The 19,425-nt window shown below is 44.3% G+C and overlaps 1 protein-coding gene across 3 annotated transcripts in view; it reads right to left on the minus strand.

Annotated features, from left to right (window-relative positions):
- The window catches only part of LOC115099576 (BDNF/NT-3 growth factors receptor-like), a 265,666-nt gene that overhangs the window by 146,860 nt on the left and 99,381 nt on the right, over window positions 1-19,425 (minus strand). For 2 of the 3 annotated variants that reach the window (XM_029617318.1, XM_029617311.1), the window contains exons 7-8: window positions 6,842-6,978; window positions 6,032-6,112 (exon numbers count right to left, since the gene is read on the minus strand). In XM_029617318.1, the coding sequence (XP_029473178.1) occupies window positions 6,032-6,112; window positions 6,842-6,978 (218 nt within the window). The remainder of the gene's footprint in view (window positions 1-6,031; window positions 6,113-6,841; window positions 6,979-19,425) is intronic. The other variant, XM_029617325.1, reaches the window with a different exon arrangement.

Below are 19,425 nucleotides of genomic sequence, written 5' to 3' on the forward strand. Positions count from 1 at the left end.
TCAGAGATCAACAAAGGTGGAAGCAACCCTGTGAGTGAAAGAGCGGTGAGTGTGAAGATATGCCCATCTCTAAGGTTAGCTCTTGAGAAACCTAAAGAAATAATGCTGGAATCTGTCTGGAATGCCTTTATTTCTATAGAGAAGGCTATTACCTCTTTAACTGCTGTTGTAGTGGAAAGTAATCGATTTGTGCTGATTATAGAGAAACAAGTTGGGCCTCTGGTGACTAAAGTCACTGAGTTGGATACAAAAATTACAAAAATAGAATCAGTGCAACATAAACTGGTGCAACTGGATATAAGAACATAAGAACACGCCATACTGGGGCAGACCACGGGTCCATCAAGCCCAGCATCCTGTTTCCAATAGTGGCCAAACCAGGCCATAAGAACCTGGCAATTACACAAAAACTAAGTCTATTCCATGCTACTGTTGCTAGTAATAGCAGTGGCTATTTTCTAAGTCAACTTAATTAATAGCAGGTAATGGACTTCTCCTCCAAGAACTTAACCAATCCTTTTTTAAAATCAGCTATACTAACTGCATTAACCACGTCCTCTGGCAACAAATTCCAGAGTTTAATTGTGTGTTGAGTGATTAGTTTTAAATGTGCCACATGCTAACTTCATGGAGTGCCCCCTAGTCTTTCTATTATCTGAAAGACTAAATAACCGATTCACATCTACCCGTTCTAGACCTCTCATGATTTTAAACACCTCTATCATATCCCCCCTCAGCCATCTCTTCTCCAAGCTGAAAAAGCCTAACCTCTTTAGTCTTTCCTCAAAGGGGAGCTGTTCCATTCCCCTTATCATTTGGTTTCAACTAAGAAATTAGAAAATGTTGAAAATGCTTTAAGAATTTTAAACTTAAGAATATTAAATTTTCACTATATAAGGTTGCTTCTTCTTAAGGACTTGCTCAAGAGTTATCTAGTGCAAATCTTAAATTTCCAATGGAGGCTGTTCCCACAATAACTAGGGCTTACTTTTTTCCCAAATCGGAAAGAGGAATTCCTAAGGATCCTGAACTTATCTCTTCTATGAATATTTCTGAGTTGTTGGAATTGTCTCAAGAGAAGATTATTTAGGATAGAGCTATTTTACTTGTGACTTTCGCATTTCTTTCTGAGAGGAACTCAGTGTTGAAATTCTTCTTTCGTAACTGTCATCATTTATTTTATGGTCAAAAAGTATGGATCTTCCCCAATATCATTAGGATAACTCAAGAACACAGGAGGACATTTCTCTCCATGAAGCCAGACGTTTTGAGCAAATCTGCAAAATTTCATTTGAGATTCCCGTGTAAATGTCTGATTAGACACCAGAATTCCAGTAATTTTTTTAACCTTCTCAGCTCCGGACATTCCTGGACTCTCATTCCGAATGTCCTCATGAGTGGATCGGCTTAAATTTTTTTTTTTTTTTTTAGGGGTGCAAGTTCAAGTTCAGGATTTACCTTACTGGATTTTAATTTCTTATGTAATTTAGCTCATGTTAAATTTGTCCCCCTTCCCCCTTATTTCCTAAAAGAATTTGGTAACAACATTTGTTGGTGGAATATTGATTTCATTTTGAATATTGCATTGATGAATCTTTACAAATCTTGTCATATTTACAGTTACAAGTGATCTTGTGTTGTGATTATTAAAAATTCAATAATAATAAAATAAAAAAACAAGCTGTGATAAAGCCAATTCTGAAAAATAAAACCAATAGAATCGACAACTGGAACAACTATCATTCTATATCCAATCTGTCCTTTCTCTCAAAAGTACTTGAAAAAGAATTTTCTCCAATCTGTTTTAAATGTGCTACTTGCTAACTTCATGGAGTGCCCCCTAGTCCTTGTATTATTTATTTATTTAGGCATTTTATATACCGTCATTCCATATAAAGATCACAATGGTTTACAGAAGTAACATTCATAACGTTAAATCAACAAACATTGACAGTTTACAGAGGTAACATGCATAAGCCGGAGTTAACATATATCACATGGAATCTTCCAATACATATTAAATTACTTACTAAAGATCTAAAACATAAGGAAGTAGAACAGGAAAATATATAACAAATATCACATAATAATCATTACATTGTACTGAGATTCTTACATTCTCTTGTTAAATATTTTATTCCTCATGCTTCAATTTATATCTCTCGTCCTTGTTTTTGTAATTCTCTTACCTTCAGATGTTTTTTAGAGATGTGATTCAGCCAAACCTTTTGGTTTGGCCTTTGTTATCGGCCTGCCATGGGAAATTTCATTTTCCCGCAGTTCGGGCCGATTTTATTTTGGCTGCCCCAGAACGCAACCCAAAACCCTCCCCAACCCTTCAAATTTAATTAATTACAGCCCCCCCCAAAACTTCCCGAAAGTCCCTGGTAGTCCAGCGGGGGTCCTGGGAGCAATCTCCTGCTCTCGGGCCGTCGGCTGCCAGTAATCAAAATGGCGCCAATGGCCTTTTGCTCTTACCATGTGACAGGGGCTATCAATGCCATTGGCTGGCCTCTGTCACATGGTAGGAGCAATGGATGGCCAGCACCATCTTAAAAAATAGTGTGGGCCATCCATTGCTCCTACCATGTGACATGGGTCGACCAATGTCACCGAGAGCCCCTGTCACATAGCAAGGGCATAGGGTCACTGGCGCCATTTTGATTAGTGGCAGCCGATGGCCCGAGAGGAGGAGATCACTCCCGGGACACCGCTGCACCACCAGGGACTTTTGGTAAGTCTGGGGGGGGGGGGTGTTGGGCAAGTCTGGTGGGGTAGGGAGGGTGGGGGGTTGTAATTAATTAAATTTGAAGGTTGGGGTGGGTTTGTTTTGTTTTGTTTATTTTTTAATGTGCCCTTCCCCCCCCAAAAAAACAATAAGAAAACCACTTAAAATTTCGTGGGTTTTCTTATTGTTTTGTCGGGCCCCCGAAACACAACAAAATATCAAATATCATCTTTATTTCCTATTTCATTGCAAATGAATGCACATCCCTAATGTTTTTAGGTTAGGTTATAAGCATTTTTGAATAGCCATGTTTTTAGTTCATATTTAAATCTCTTTCTATCTGGTATCATATATAACATCTCAGGCAGAGAATTCCAAAGTTTTGGATCCGCTATGGAAAACACATGGTCTCTTACTTGAGTCAGATGTGTACTCCATATCGTAGGTACAGTCAATAGTATTTTATTTTGAGATCTTAGTGTTCACTGAGGCACGTATAGTTGTATTGTCACACCAATCAGTCCAATATTATTTGAATAAATGATTTTGAATATTAACATTAATACTTTGTAGTAGATTCAGGATTGTACTGGCAGCCAGTGCAGTGAGATCAGCAAGGGTGTAATGTGATCAAATATCCTAGCTCCTAACAAAAGTCTTGCTGAGGCATTTTGTAATAATTGTAGAGGTTTTAAGAGACATGCAGGAAAACCGAGTAATAGAGAATTATAATAGTCTAGATTTGAGAAAATAAGAGTTTGCAATATAGTACGGAAGTCCTCGAAAGTTAATAAAGACTTCAACCAATGTAATATCCGCAACTTGGCATAATCTGTATTCATTAGTTTATTGATGTGCTTTTTTATCGTAAGGTTTTCATCTACCTGGATATCTAAATCCTGTACTTGATTTGAGAGGGTAATTTGAAAGGTATCCAAGTCTAGAGCCTGAGGTTTAACTATAGAAGAATTTCTACTTAACCAAATGATTTCAGTCTTTTTAGGGTTTAATGTTAGTTTAAGTTGAGATAGCTCTTGCTGTTTTGCTTTCATATAAGTTGAACATGTCAATGTATTTTCAAATGATTTGGAGAATGGGATATAAAACTGTATGTCATCAGCATACAAGAGGAAAGAAATCCTTAAATCCGCCAGTAATTTACACAGTGGGAGCATATAAATATTGAATAGTGCTACCGAGAGGGCTGAACCTGTATCAATATGGAAAGTATCAGATATGTGATTGCCCAATTTGACTTGGAATGACCTATTAGATAAAAAGGAAGAGAACCATTTGAGATCAGTACCATTGATTCCAATGTTGCTCAGCTGATGGCATAACATATTATGGTCCACAGTGTCAAAGGCCGCTGTTAAATCAATTAGCACAAGAAAATAAAATTCATTGGCTTCCAACCCTCGTAAAACAAATCCATTAAGGAGAGGAGTAACATCTCATTTGAACTATGTTTCCTAAATCCAAATTGATTTGGGAAGAGAATATCTTGGTCTTCCAAATGATTCACGCGCATGTTATAAAATATGTTTCCGCACACACAAACACACTGGATTTTTTATATCCACACGCGCATTTGCGGACAGGTGGCCTCTCACGTGCGTGTGGGGGAATTTTGTAAAGTACGCGCAGCCATGCGATTGGGCCTTTGCTCAGTTCCCTCCCAGTCTGCTCCAATTAAGGAGCGGACTGGGAGGGAACTTTCCTATACCCCTACCTACCCTTCCTCCCTTTTCCCCTCTCCTCTCCTCCCCAACCCCTACCTAGTACCTACTACTCAAATTCTTTTGTTTTTAACCTTACTGTTCCTTCGGATCAGAAGTAACTTCAGCTCGCTGGTCTGTTGCCAGCGCGTGCTTCCCTGGAACAGGGCCTAATGTCTGCGGTCCCAATAGGCCCCCCACTCCACCCCTCCATGCCCAGACCCCACCCCCAGCCCACCCCTTTTCATTGGCCTGGCACTTCTATGCATATCAGGGGTTGCGTGCATGGCCTGGCCGTTTCTACAATGTGCTCGGTGCGCTAACAGCCCAACCACGTGCATAACCCCCAGATTTTAAGTGCGCAACGCTTTGAAAATTTGGGTGTTAGGGAATAGCCACTGCTTATTTCTCGTATTAGTAGCATGGAATCTATTTAGTGTTTGGGTACTTGCCAGGTACACGTAGCCTGGATTGGCCACTGTTGCAAACAGGATGCTGGGCTTGATGGGCCCTCAGTCTGCCCCAGTATATGGTCTTATGCTCTTAAGTCCTTGAATTCAGCTTGATGTGTCTGCTGTGATCACTGCTTGTTTTTCACTCATTCTGTAGCCTTTTGGGGTTTTTATTCTGCCCTTGTGAAAAAGTTTTCTTATTGGGTTGCTTTGGTCTCTGTTTGTTTTCTTAAGAGGACTCTTGCCTGTACAATGCATATATTTATTTATTTAAAAAAAAATATGTAGCCCACTCTATCAGCTTTAGACAGGTTACAACATAATCATAAAATACGAACAAGACAATTGAATAATAAAAAGAAAATTAAAACATAGAACAACCAAGAGCACACTGCATGAACCACAGCAACTGAAGTGAAATTGAAGCTGGCAAATCAGAGACAAAAAAAACCCATTGTTGTACTCCAAAATAAAAGACTTGATTATAAAAATGGGCCATACACCACCTTGAAAAAGGTAATCACTCAAGTCAGTGCAGCTGGCAAAAAAAGTTATTTGTTTGCAGCCTGGGATGATAGAAGGACCATGGCCTAGCCAAACATGAGTCACCACCCAAAATTGTACAATTATTCATGAAAAGCCTGAGTGAATGAAAAGGTTTTGAGCTGCTTCCTACATTGGACCAAGGAAGTTTCGATCTTGAGCTCATCTGGAAGTGCACTGCAGAACAGCGGTCCAGTGACATTAAACTGGACCGCTGTTTGACTCAGAAATTCCAATCAGCTTGATAGATGCGACATCTAGTAAACTTTGACACGAGGAGTGGAGGAGATGACATGGGTGGTAGATACAATATTTAATTCACAAGTTACTGCCTGGGCCTTTACATTTTTGTTTCTGGTACAGTTGCAGATGTAAGAAACAGTTGCAAGAAATGAATATCTGAGCAGTTAGTTATGCATGCGGCAGATCTATGGGCAGAGGTCTGCTGAGATGTGGCAGAAACTAATAATTTGGCTCATCCAGTTTGCCCAATAGCCCCCACAAACATTCTAGCTAAGGATATCTCCTAGCTGTCAGCATATGCTGCCTATAGCTCTCTAACCATCACCCTTCTTTCACTTTATCCTTACCCAGTGTGTAGAATATCTCTCGTCTGTCAGTTGTTCATGCTGCACTGTCTTCAGGACTTCACGTTTTACTTTTGGCCTTACCTAGGAAGTAAAATGAACTCAGCTCTTCCTAAGAATCTTGCCACCTCCTTTCATTCATATCTGAGAATGTACCAAAGGCTTGCTGCCATTTCATGCTGATTTACATTGTCTTCTCATCTTCTAATCTCTCTTCTGACAATCAGTTTTGTGCCCTTCCCATCCTGTTAGTCCTGTATGTTGCAGGTGTTGCCATTCATCATTTTACCCTTACGAGGTCAATATTCAAAGACCCTCTAAGCAGGTAAGGGAAATGATTACATTTAGCTGGTTCTCCTTAGACAAATTTTCAGCTGAACCTAGCCAGTTAGGTTTTCAGCAGAAAATTCTCCTAAATCTAGCTTGTCAAATTGTGGCTTCCCCAGCTAAACTTGGCTAGTTAGTGCTAAAAACTAGACACTAATTAGCTAAATCCTCTGTAAAAAAAAAAAAAAAAAGAAAGAAAAAACAAGACTTCCTGCGACTCTTTACTTAGCAGGCTAGGTCCTTTTGAACACTGAGCTCTTTTTTTTAAGCAATGCGCTAATATGATGTTTCTTGTTTATAACGTTCCATACCTGTTTTTGTACATATACTCATTTTTCTCTCTGATGTTGATGTTTTTCATCTTTTGATCTGCTTTTCTGAAGCACCATTCCTGACATTCTGTTCTTTCTTAAAATAACCTAGAATAGCATTGTTACAGAGTTGACCCTTTCCTTGGTTTGCTGTCCATTTCAATATAACACTTACCAGGGTTTTTGAAACAATATAGGATGTGTCCCAAGAAACATTAGGAGTTGGAATTCCAGTTGTATCACAGTATAGGGTAACATCATTTCCTTCCAGCACAGTGAGATTAGTTGTACTCAGGTTTGCAGTAGGTAAACCTGTAGCAGAAAACAAACAAGAGACCAAGTTAGCCTAGACTTAAGCAATGCTGGGGTATTCTCTTGTACTTTGCTCCTATAGGAGATTTCTCTCTTTATCTATATCAATTGTCCATACCTATAACCTATGTAAGAGGGTTTTCAAATTTGGTATTATAAAAATAATAGTGTTATGTCTGTCGGTCACAGATGGCTGCGACCGCTGTTGCTCACCTCTTGCTTGACTACTCTGATTCCATTGGGCCGCCTCACGGCCTCAGCCAGCTATTGCCGGCCTGCATGCTCTGGTTCCCGGTCCTCCCCGTCCTCCCGGACCTCCCGGGATGGCATGGATGCTGCCGACCGCCATCTTGATCCTGGAGTTTCTTAGGCGCGCGCTCGCGCTACCAGCCCAATCTTTATGCAAGTCATGGTGAGAACCTCGGGGGCGTCCCCTCGAATGACGTCACTTCTCAAGGACTCTTAAGCCGGCTGGTCCTGCCTATCTACGACTTTGCAACGAGTTCCCTCATTGCTGAATTCACTTTGCTTGTTCCAGTTCCTGCTTCCTGGTGTGAGACGCTCTGGGAACCCGCTCCTCGGGGGCCCCTCTCGTCTCTGGCTATCTGATCCACGGAGGGCCTTCTTCCTAGGATCGCTGCCTGCTCCGTTCCCCGGGGCTTTCTCTGGAACTATCATTCTATTCCTGTGTGTGCGGACCATTGCCATACTACTGCTACCAGAGGAACCCTCTTCAGTGTACCCTGCTCTGCGGACCATTACCGTACTATTGCTACAGAGGAACTCTCCTCGGTGTACCCCACTTGCGGACTCTTGCCGTGCCATTGCTACCAAGGACCCTCATCAGTGTACCCCACTCTGTGGACCACTGCCAAGTCTTCACTACAAGAGGACTCCTTCATGGGAATACCCCACTTCACAGACCTGGTACACCTCAGCGTCTGTGTGTGTCTCTGCCACGCTCCCCGCTCCGCAGGCTGTGGCACTCTACTTCTTTTAATAAACATTAAGGACTTTCTAGCCTGACCTGACGTCAGCACCTGAGTTGACATTCCATGGCTCTACCACCTGGGGTCACTCTCTCTGGCTACCTCAGCCCTTCATCTCTACTCTCTCTCTCTCTCTCTCTCCACCACCTGTTGTCCTGTGCACATCACAGCTGAGACCTCGCCTCCCGATGTGTGTGGCATGCACACAGACGCTGCTTGCTTGTAAGCACAAGCGATGCCATCTCTCACCTCGGCCCGGGGCCTACATACAAATCCTAATAAACAGTGGCATATTCATTTAAATAATACATTTTAAGAAAGAAATTCATCTGACTTTTCATTATGTTCTCTGATGACTGAAAGTTGGCCTTTCTTTGATGTAATTTAATATGGAATGTACAGTCTTTTTCCATGCTACATATCCTTCTTTCCATCTTTTTTTTGTTTGTGATTATTATTCCTATGTTTCTTGGGGCCTTCCTGGATCCCACCATCCCCTCTCCCACCAACAGCAAATAAGCCATGATCAGACCCCCCTTCCATAGGGTTCTTTCATGAAGAAAGGGGAAGGAGCAATTTCCAGTTGCTCCTGCCCCACTAGTTCCCTTTAAAAATAGTGCCAGCCACCTCTGAGACCAGTGCCAAACTGCCATCAACCTAATGGCACCTGTCAGCGCCATTTTCTTGTATTGCTCTACAAACATATGGCCATATTAAAAAAAAAAAAAAAGGTGCCAGTCAGCACTGAAACCAGCATCATTTTGCTGATGTTAACTTGATGCCAGACTCAAGGCCAGCTGATCACCATTTTTAAAGGGATAATCAAAGGGCAGGAGTAAATGGGTATTTTTTTTTTTTTTTGCCCCTTTATTCACTGAAGAACCCTATGGAAGGGGAAAGAGGGGGTTGGGGACGTCTCCCTCCTGGCTTATTTGTGAGGGGTGAAAGGGGGTTTGGAGGGGCCTGGGAAGGCTCCTGGAGAACCCAGGAGACCTCGGAAGCAGTGGTGGAGGCCAGGAGGATTCAGGAAGGCCACTTATTAAAAAGTAGTTTTATTGGTTTTTCAAAATGAACCTAAAATGCCTGAAAAGTTTAGGTATTTTTGAGCAAATTCCTTTTTTGAAAAAATCAAATATAGTCTTTTTTATTCTGAAAAACCATTTGTTTCCAAATGAATGCACATTTCTATTAAGTACTGTTGCTAATATTGGGCCACGTGTACCTATTATTTCCATTTTCAACACTCAATGGGAGAAAACCCTTAGTACCTTTGGCCTAGTGTTTTGTTAACTTGTAGAGTACCACAGACTAGCTTACGTAATATATAGTACAGAATATAATAGCAGATAAGGACCAGTCAGCTCATATAATAATATAGTGTGGGCAGCTGAAAGCAGGACACAGGGAAAGGATTTTTTACTACAAGGGGTATGGCCACAATATGTTATATGTCTCTAATTCCGAAAAGTATAACAACATAAGAAATAAATAGATTAAGACAGAAAAGGAGATCCAGGGATACAACCAAGAGAGGAATCAACATAGCCAAGAAACAAGCTAATTGATATTTTGATGGATTTATAAGGCAGATGTACTAAAATATAGCAAATCATCTGATTTTACCCCACTGGCAATGCTGGATGCAAAACTGACAAGAGGGGGAAAAGTGGGTCCTCCTGCTGGCTCAGCTGGATATCCCTGGAGTTTGGGCTATTAGGAGGGGCACGGTAGGGGAGGCAATAGGAAACAATATTTATTTATTTATTATTTATAATTTTTTATATACCGCCGCTCATCAGAGATATCACGTCGGTGTACAGAGAACAGGAATGATAGAAATGCAGGAGGGAAGGGGGATCAGGACTCCACTGGCATTTAAAAATATGCTAATGGAATGCTGGGAGGGAGGGGAGAGTGGAACATAGCAAATTTTGACAATATGTTAATGGAGTGCAGGAAAGCAGAGGAGCAGAGGATTATGGTTCAGGTGTGTGCTGAAACAATGGCAATGGTGTGCTCCATGTGTGTGTGTATTTGGGATGTGAATCGTTTTTTGACGATATAAAATATCGTCCGATATATTTTAAATCGTCAAAAATCGTTAGGGCCACGATACAATACCAATTCCCCCGATTTATCGTCAAAAAATCGTAAATCGGGGGAAGGGGGAGGGCAGGAAACCGGCACACTAAAACACCCTAAAACCCACCCCAGACCCTTTAAATTAAATCCCCCACCCTCCCGAACCCCCCCCCCAAATGCCTTAAATTACCTGGGGGTCCAGCGGCGGTCTGGAACGGCCTCCTGCAATTGAATCGTGTTGTCTTCAGCCGGCGCCATTCTGCGCCGCCATTTTGCAAAATGGCGGCGCAGAATTAGCTACGGACCGCCGCTGGACCCCCAGGTAATTTAAGGCATTTGGGGGGGGGTTCAGGAGGGTGGGGTATTTAATTTAAAGGGTCGGGGGTGGGTTTTAGTGTGCCGGTTCACGATTTTAACGATTTTCACGATACTCTAAACACCCAAACGGCGACGATACGATTCCCTCCCCCTCCCAGCCGAAATCGATCGTTAAGACGATCGAGGACACGATTCACATCTCTAGTGTGTATGTGTGTTTATTTTTAAGAAGACTTACACAGCTAGAGATCAATATTGAATGTGGTTTGTCTGGGTTAAAAACTTGCCTATCTGACTGCCCAGGACTTAGCCGGCTAAATTTTTATCCTGCTAAAATGTTCACTGGTGGATGAGCTTGAGCTGGTGCAGTGGCATTCTGGAGCGGAGCCAATTAACCAGCCAGGTTAGCCAGATCAAGGCTAATTTTCAGCATTATCTGGCTTAACGTAGCTGAAGAACTTTAGGGCTGCTAGAGAGCAGTCCTAAACTCAGCCAGTTAAACTTATCCTGCTAACTTTCACCTGGCTGTGAGTATTTAGCAGTGCATCTGTGCTGCTGAATATCCCAGCAAATTTAACTGGATAGGTTTCTCTGGCTAACAGCTGGTGGCTGAAAATGGACCTCAGTACTTGAATAACTGAGCAGTAACTGGCTAAAGTGTAGCCAAGGAACACAACTACACTACACCTAGTCAGTCAAATTTTAACCAGCGAGATTTAGGAGAATAATTATCTGAAAACCTAGCCAATTGGTTTCAGCTTAAAATTTGCCAAAAACTAACAAGATAAAATTAGCCAGTTATCTTATCTGCTCAGCAGCTGTCCGAAAAATTGTTCTGGGTGATGACAGAATATTGACAGAGCTGCTGGAGGGCAAAGAAAGAGGGTGAGAAGGCAAGGAAGATGAAAAGAAGAGTGGGGCAAGACAGAAACGCAGGGAGAGTAGAAGAGAAAGAGACAATCTAAAGGTAGGAATCTCCCTCCTCATCCAGAATTGCTGAGTGGCATGCAGATGTGGCAACACAGCCAGTGAGTGGCCCAAGAGGGACACCACTATCCAGAGACAGGATTTGTAATATCCTTTCCCATGTTCACTAGGAGAATGAGTTTCCCCGTGACCAGTTCCTGAGGCATTGTTCTCACCAGTCCTAGGGGAAGAGTCCAGAGGGAAGTCTCTGCTGGCAAAGGACAAATTGTGGAAAGGGACAGCTAAGAGCAGCAGCTGCTTGGAGGTATCTGAGCAGAGTGCCGATCACTTCAGAGGAGGAATAGGTATTCCAAAGGATGACTACACCTGAGGAAATCTCAAATACTGGCCGTACGTACCAAGAACAGAGGAGGAAAGCCATATTCCAACCAGCTCTGAGTCATAGAAGAGAGGCTGAAGGTTGTCCCGGGTCAGACACAGGACAAGGCACAGTAAAGAAATGAATGGACAAGAAAAGTAGCCTCTATAGTGCATTCACAATCCCTTCAGCTATGGTATTTACTGAAGCTTCTCATTCTGTCTCCATTAGAGATGTGCATTCTTTCCGTTTTTGGAAGTTTGAGCTTGCAAATGTTTTTATGCACATAAAATGTGATTTTTTCAGGTGGGAGGGGATGACTCGGGGGGGGGGATGACTCGGGGGGGGGGGCATGGGAGGTCTCGGGAGACTTTCTTTCTTTTTTTGTTGGTTTTTTTTTATTTTTTTCTAAATGTTTATTTCATTTTTTTCAGATAAATAAACAAAGTAAACATTAGGCAAAATGAAATTTGAGGAAAATCAAACCCCCAAAAATGAAACGAAAAATAAAATAAACATTTTTCTTATCCCACCTTTAGTAATGTTCATTTGAACCAAAAATGAATCAAACTCAAACTTTTTCCAGTGCACTTCTCTAACTCTCCCTTCGTGTTCCTCTCTCTCACCCACTTTCTTTTCCCCTCTCCCACTCATATTTTCTCACTCTTGCCCTTTTTACTCTCTCTCTCTCTCGGCTCCCTTTACCCACACTCACTTATTGGTGATTTCTCTGTAATTTATTGTCACTCTCCTATCGCTCTTACATTTTTCTCACTTATCGCCCTTTTTCATCTCTTCTTTTCTGTCTTCTTCCCCTTCCCATTGCCTCTCATGCTGCTCCCAGAGCATGAACAGAGGCTCAGAGTGAATGAGAGAAGTCTTCCCACCAGCTATTCCCCCTTTTATACTTTCTGCAGTCTGCACTTATTGTCGCTCTCCGGGTGTCAAGGTTTTTTTTTTTTTGTTTTTTTTTCCAATTGAAATAACCTGTGATGAATACCACCCCCACTTCTCATACTAAGGTAGATAGGGACTGAATGCCCAAACAGCTCATTATCCTTCATTAACATGATGATTGCCATATTAGCTAAGTGGCTGGGTTGACTCCACAGCCACAATAACACCATTTATAGTGACATTTACAAGCGAGGTAAATGGTTCGTATTTAGAATGATGAATATATACTTTGTGGTAAATGCCTTTAGGGCACAATAAATAAGTATATGTCACTGTACTATAGTTCATCAGTGCCACATGTGGAAAACCTGCTGAATAAAATACAAGTAGTGACAACTGGTCACCCTACGTGATCAATTAAACAATTCAATTCATACATTTTTAATCTTTGCCACAGAGAAATGAGAGTAGCCTAGGACAGACCACTAGACCAGGAGAGGTCCATATTCAAAAGTTATTTGGACAGATAACATAATAGTTATCCATCTAAATGGCTTACTCAGCAATATTTAGCCCTTATCTGGCTAAATTCTAGCTGGGTAACTAGTTAAGAAGAGGACGTACCGCTGGCAGGCAAGAGGAGTGGAGTTAGCAGCTAACTCTGATATCTGGATAACTTATGCGACTAACTCTGATCAGGCTGTTAGGCTAACTGGCTATCTTTAAGATAGCCGGGTATATTCAGCGGTGCAACTGCATCGCTGAATATACTAGGGGTGTGCATTCGGATTGACCGCATTAGTAAAACGCAACTCATATTTTTTTTTTACTTAAAAAATTGATTCGACATAAACGATCGGATTTCCCACATATCGAACATAGATATGTTCGATATGTGGGAAATCGCGATTGTTGAGCCAAAATAAAAATTTAAACCCCCTCACCCTCCTTAATCCCCCCCCCAGACTTACCACAACTCCCTGGTGATCGAGCGAGGAGTGAGGACGCCATTTCTGCAATCCTTGGCGAGAAGCATGTGACGTCGGCGGCACGTCGAGTGACGCCGGCGTCACGTGATTCCCGGCTCGTTCGCGCCGGACGGCTCGTTCGGCCCAAAAGAACTTTTGGCCAGCTTGGGGGGGTCAGGAGGCCCCCCCAAGCTGGCCAAAAGTTCTTTTTGGGCCGAACGAGCCGTCCGGCGCAAACGAGCCGGGAATCACGTGGCGCCGCGTCACTCAGACGCGACGTCACGTGATTCCCGCCAAGGATTGCAGAAATGGCGTCCTCACTCCTCGCTCGATCACCAGGGAGTTGTGGTAAGTCTGGGGGGGGGATTAAGGAGGGTGAGGGTCAGGAGGCCCCCCCAAGCTGGCCAAAAGTTCTTTTTGGGCCGAACGAGCCGTCCGGCGCGAACTCGCCGGGAATCACGTGACGCCGCGTCACTCGACGTGCCACCGACATCACATGCTTCTCGCCAAGGATTGCAGAAATGACGTCCTCACTCCTCGCTCGATCACCAGGGAGTTGTGGTAAGTCTGGGGGGGGGATTAAGGAGGGTGAGGGGGTTTAAATTTTTTTTTTGCACATATGTACATATACCCAACTCATTGGATTTTTTTTATGTCCATATTGGCCGCAAGTGGGACCCCCTTTCGGACATAAAAAATATGAACATAAAATTTTGCTCTGCACATCCCTAGAATATACTCTGCTGTTTAGCTGGATATGGTTATCCAGCTAACTAGCCGAGCCGCACGGCAGCTGAAAATGGACCCCATAATGTATTGTTTCTAGTCTTCTGTCCCGTCTTTCTTTCCATCTTGTCTCCTGACACACTTTCCTGTCTTAGTTTATCTCCTGTTTTCTTCTCTTTCCCTGGCCATTCTTTCTCCTTTCTCTACATACCAATTTGCTCATATAATTATTATACATTAAAATTAAACATTTAAATAAATGAACATTGCATATGCAGCCTTTTCTTTTCAGTGTCTAACTGAGATAGGAACACTGACTTAAAATTTACAGTAACTAATTATAACACTCAAATATTATTAGGTCATTGAGGATTTGTTTTTTTAACCGTTAGCATTCGCATTCAAAGCACATTAATACATCTTAACATGAGTGTTGTTTAATGACCATGTACAGCATAATATTTGCATGCATGTTTGTGGTAATATTAAAAAATTATTATAATAGTCTCATGTATTAATGCTGTGTAGCATATCATTAATGTCTAAATATATCATTAATACCTAAGAGGCTTAACACAAGCCACTTAACACAGGATAATTAACTATACTTCAACTCCTAATTTTGTGCCTGAACTGAGTGAGTCATTCCAGTCTCAACAGCGTTCCCCAGATCTAACAAGATCAGCAGTCAATGCTTTTGCTATAGTTGGGCAAAAAGGGTGCTAGACCAGGGCACCAAGCCAAGGGGCCACCAGATGAAGCACACACACACATACACACACACACACACACACACACACGTGCTCCTGCTCCCAAGGCTGGCTAATAGTGACCCAGCCTGCTACAATGTACAGTGAAAGCCACACAATCAGCTGGGGAAGGTGTGGGGAGGGCAGGGGTTGTGGTTTGACAGCAACCTTTCCCCAGGGCACTGTGATACCCAGCAACAATCCTTGTGACTGTGCTATCATTTGGATTAGGCACTCTGACCAATAGGAGGGAAATGGGCTTCCTCCTGCTGGCAAAGGTTCAGGGGCACCTATGAGGCATAAGTGGGGATCTAGGGAGATAGATTTGCAGCCCTGGTAGGCCCTTCTTAGGTCCAAAGGAGAGAGTTCTAGGGTGGGGAGAGGAGCCTGGAAGACCCAATCAGTCTGGAGGGAGATGGGGTGGGACCATCAGTACTGGGAGGAAGGGAGACGTGTATGGGCCAGGAAGAGCCAATCTGTTTCAGCAGGGTTGGAGAAAGGTTACCTTGTGCTAACTGGATCAATGCAGACTACATTATCATGGCTACACTATCTTAAACCCATCACAGCCTGCAAATCATTACTTTTGTATATCAGGTGTTAAAAGCTTTGATGTAATGCCCGCATTAAAAACTGTTGTGGAAATGCGGGTAGCGGTTTCATCTCTGGTGATTTTGTGTGCCCCTGGGCCCCAACGCAGCCACAGAGGAGCTCCAACAAGCACCGAGGCAGGTGAGAGGTGACCCAGCATGGGCTGAAGATGATGACCCCAACCACAGTCACACCTGTATGCAGCAGAAAGAGACCCAGACAACGCAATTTGGTCTCATGAGTGGTCCTCCGACTACTCCAAGCCCTTTCGGACCTGCCGCACAGGAGCAGCAACTGCGACAGGGCGGACATTGGTCAGAGGATGAAGACATCAAAGACGAAGACTTGAAGTGAGACAAAACTCAGGATATGTGAAGTAGAACATCACTCTGGATACATGAAGTGAGACAAGACATCTGATCATGTATAAGAAGAAACTCTGGAAGGCCATGAGTTGCTTGAAGAATACTGAGTCGGTATTGGACATAACGCGCCCTACACAACCTAGCCAGACTGGTCTCAGATCACGCAGGCAGCGCACCCTACACAGCCGGGGTAGGCTGGTTGCGGACCACGCAAGTGGTTTCCCACACAAGTTGGTAGAGCTGAGTCGGTACTGCACATCACGCGCCCATATACTCAGCCAATGAAGACAGTAATTCCCCACACAGGGAAGAAATAAGATGAAGTGAAGACTCCAAAGAAGCCTGTTCCCAATGCACCTTGCACAGCTTATCAAGGCCAGGCAGGGCCACGCCATAACGGATCGGATAATAGAGTTCATTCATGAAGTGGAGGCAGGGTGCAGAATCTGAGGATCCAGGCAAGGTTCAGGATTCGAGGGAATGCCTCGGCGACAAATACGGAGGAAAGAGAAGCTTGGAATCTCTCTGGACACTTGCACTGCCAGGATGAAGATCAACTGGATAAAGAAGACATCAAGACGAGACATCTGGAGACCTTGAGAAGATAAAGATGAAGACGTAGCATGAGGACATCATGAAGATACAGGATCCTACATAAAATGAAGTGCCTTGAGAAGTAGATGATGAGAAGTCCTAAGGAGGACTGGCTCCTTGCGAAGGCAAGACTGGAATGACGACGAGCCCCTTTTGTAGGGCAGAAGAGGCGGCTCCCATGATGATGTCAGAAGTGGTCCTCCTCCCTCGCTGTAGCTTTAAATGCTGAAGATAGAACCGGCCTCTCCCCCTAGGAGGAAACAGGAAGCAAAGCAGGACCCTGGTCAGTGGCCCTGCTACATGCTGGAGTCTGCAAAAGAGGAAGTTAGGCCTCCAGACATGCCTTGACACTGGAGATAGCTCCCTTGGCGCTGACAATGGAGGAAGGATGGCTCCTTGCTGCAGGAGAGCCCGTGGCTTCAGGCCCTCTTTCCCCTGAGGGCTCAGGAAAGGTTGGTGGCCTCTGGGCCACATGGGGATGCCAGCCGGCAGGCCTCCTGCCACACAAGAGGTAACAACGTGGCTCCCAGCCATGAGGGGAAGTGCCAGCAGCCTCTGGACTGTGCCGGGAGACACAGCGCGGCTCCAGCCACGAACCAAGGGCATGGGTGGCCTCTGTGCCACAGAAGTAGTAGAATCGCGGCTCTGGCCGCGTGTAGGAAGCTTCAGCGGTCTCCGGACGCAAAGAAAGGAGAAGCACGGCTCCATTGCTGAAGCAGCGTGTTGGCAGCCGCTGGGCCTTGGGGCATGAGGTAGTGCGGCTCTGGCCACATAATGAAGACATGGGCGGCCTTCGTGCCGCATGCAGGACATAGGCAGCCTCCGGGCTGCTGAAGAAACACCGAAACGGGAGAAAAGGAGGCAAAAAGGTGAAGATACAGCCCAAACAGGGCTGAATCGCAACAAAAAACAATGGGTAAGTCACTATTACAATGTCCATTTTAACTCTGCTTAGTACATTAAGCTCTAAGTCCACTTGCTAATTGTTGGCCAAATTTTGTTTATATTGTAACAGCAGATATGAGTGCTCTCCATATGGTCTCCAGCACATGACAACAGCAGTGTTCTTACACACAAGAAACAATCTGTACTTGAAAGATCGCATTGAGTTTAATTAGCTCAATAAAAAATGAATTGAGAGGCATTAACAGTGAAGACAGGATAAATCATTTTCCAGGCAGCACTCTCTTCCCTAGCAAGATTACAATCTTGGCACAAGGACAGGATATATGCTCAGGCAATTATACCGGAGTTTCAAGCACTGCGCGGCCGTAACATAATCCTGATTAAAGGCTCTGTGTCACAGATTTCTCCCTTTACGCCCACTTGCAAAGTCTACAAGGAAGTTACCAAGAGTGCGATGGTAACAAAGTATGTGTCTTGGGGTAGCAAGCAAGCAGGAATCTGCTACTGTAACAGACCATCTGTTTTATTTATTTTTTTTTTTTGACACCTTCAAGCCTCCAACGATGTCTAGTCACCCAGCTAGGCACAGATCGGAACTAAATCTACACAGCGTTTAGATATTAATTACGTTAGTTGGGGAGTAGGGAAGGAGAAGGAATGAGACAATGTGTGTTGTGTACACACGCGCACACCCACACGCACACGCACACACTCCCAGAACAATTCTGAAATAATTGCATTTCCTTCCCGTACTGTCGGATACAGTTCTGGAGGCTTCCCAAAGTTCGGTAATCCAGCACCTCCTAGCAGGGGGGCTCGCCATAGGCAGTGTGCTAGCCAAAGGGCGGGGAGAATTACAAAATCAAAAAGGCTACAACAAGCTGAAGCTGATTTTTTTCGATGTATTCAGACTCATGGCATCCACTAAAGCAGCAGTTCCCAAACTGGGTGGGCAATGCGCCCCCCCCCCCCCAAAAGAAAACACTCCGGATGCTGAATCGACCTGGGACGGAGGAGGCAGCAGAGGCGGAGGTACTGATGGGGAATTCAGTGCAACTGCGCCAGGGCCCCGCAAGGCATGTGAGGCAGCTGACAGGCAGCAGCAGCACCAGCACAAGCCACGGGGACTTGGAGCACGTGCAGTGGGGCTGAGCCCTGTGGCCCCCTCCTCCCTCTAGTTGCCAGCTCCCTAACTGCAAGTGGAATCTCACCAGTAGGAGGAGGAGGAGGAGGAGGAGATGAGAGGAGGGAACTGGCAGCACTGCGCAGACTCTGAGTCCCTGTGGCCCACGCTGCTGGCTACTAGGCAGCAAAGGTAGGGGATACAAGGGAGAAGACAGGGAAGCAAAAGGGGAAGGGGAAGGAGGGAGAAGAGCAATGGGTGGGAGAGAAATTGAGATTGGTGGGGAGTAGAGACGGGGGGGGGGGGGGAGGGTGAAGAAGTGGGATGGCAAGGGTGGGAAGAAGCTGAGGGGAGACCTGGGAGAAAGTAAGAGGGGAGGGAGGAGAATGGGAGAATGTGAGGGGGGGGGAGAAGGAGAAGGATGACAGGAATGGGGGAGGGGACAGGAGGTGAGATAAGTGGGAAAGAGGGGAAGTGGAGAGAGGGGAGGGAGAAGAAAGATAAAGGGGGATGGAGGGTGGTATGAAGGGGAGAGCGAGATAAGGGGGTAAAGGAAAAGTGAGATGATAGAAGGAGGTGAGAGATGTGTGATAGGTGCAGGAAGGGAGCAGTAGGTGAGAGGGGAGGAGAGGAGGAAGGGATGGAAGGATGGAAGCATACAGGAGGCATAAAAAGAAACAAGGAAAAAGCAAAGGAAAGTTGGTAACCAGCTGGGAAAATGTAGAGGAAAGGCTGAGAGAATGGAAAAGGGAACAGAAGAAGGAAACTTAGGCACCAAAGGGGGAGAGGAAATGTGGGAAAAGTTAAAGCGAATACCTAAGGAAAGAGTAGAGAAATGAAAATAAGAAATCTAA

The sequence above is a fragment of the Rhinatrema bivittatum genome, chromosome 1, assembly GCF_901001135.1.
Source record: "Rhinatrema bivittatum chromosome 1, aRhiBiv1.1, whole genome shotgun sequence".
Lineage (NCBI taxonomy): Eukaryota > Metazoa > Chordata > Amphibia > Gymnophiona > Rhinatrematidae > Rhinatrema > Rhinatrema bivittatum.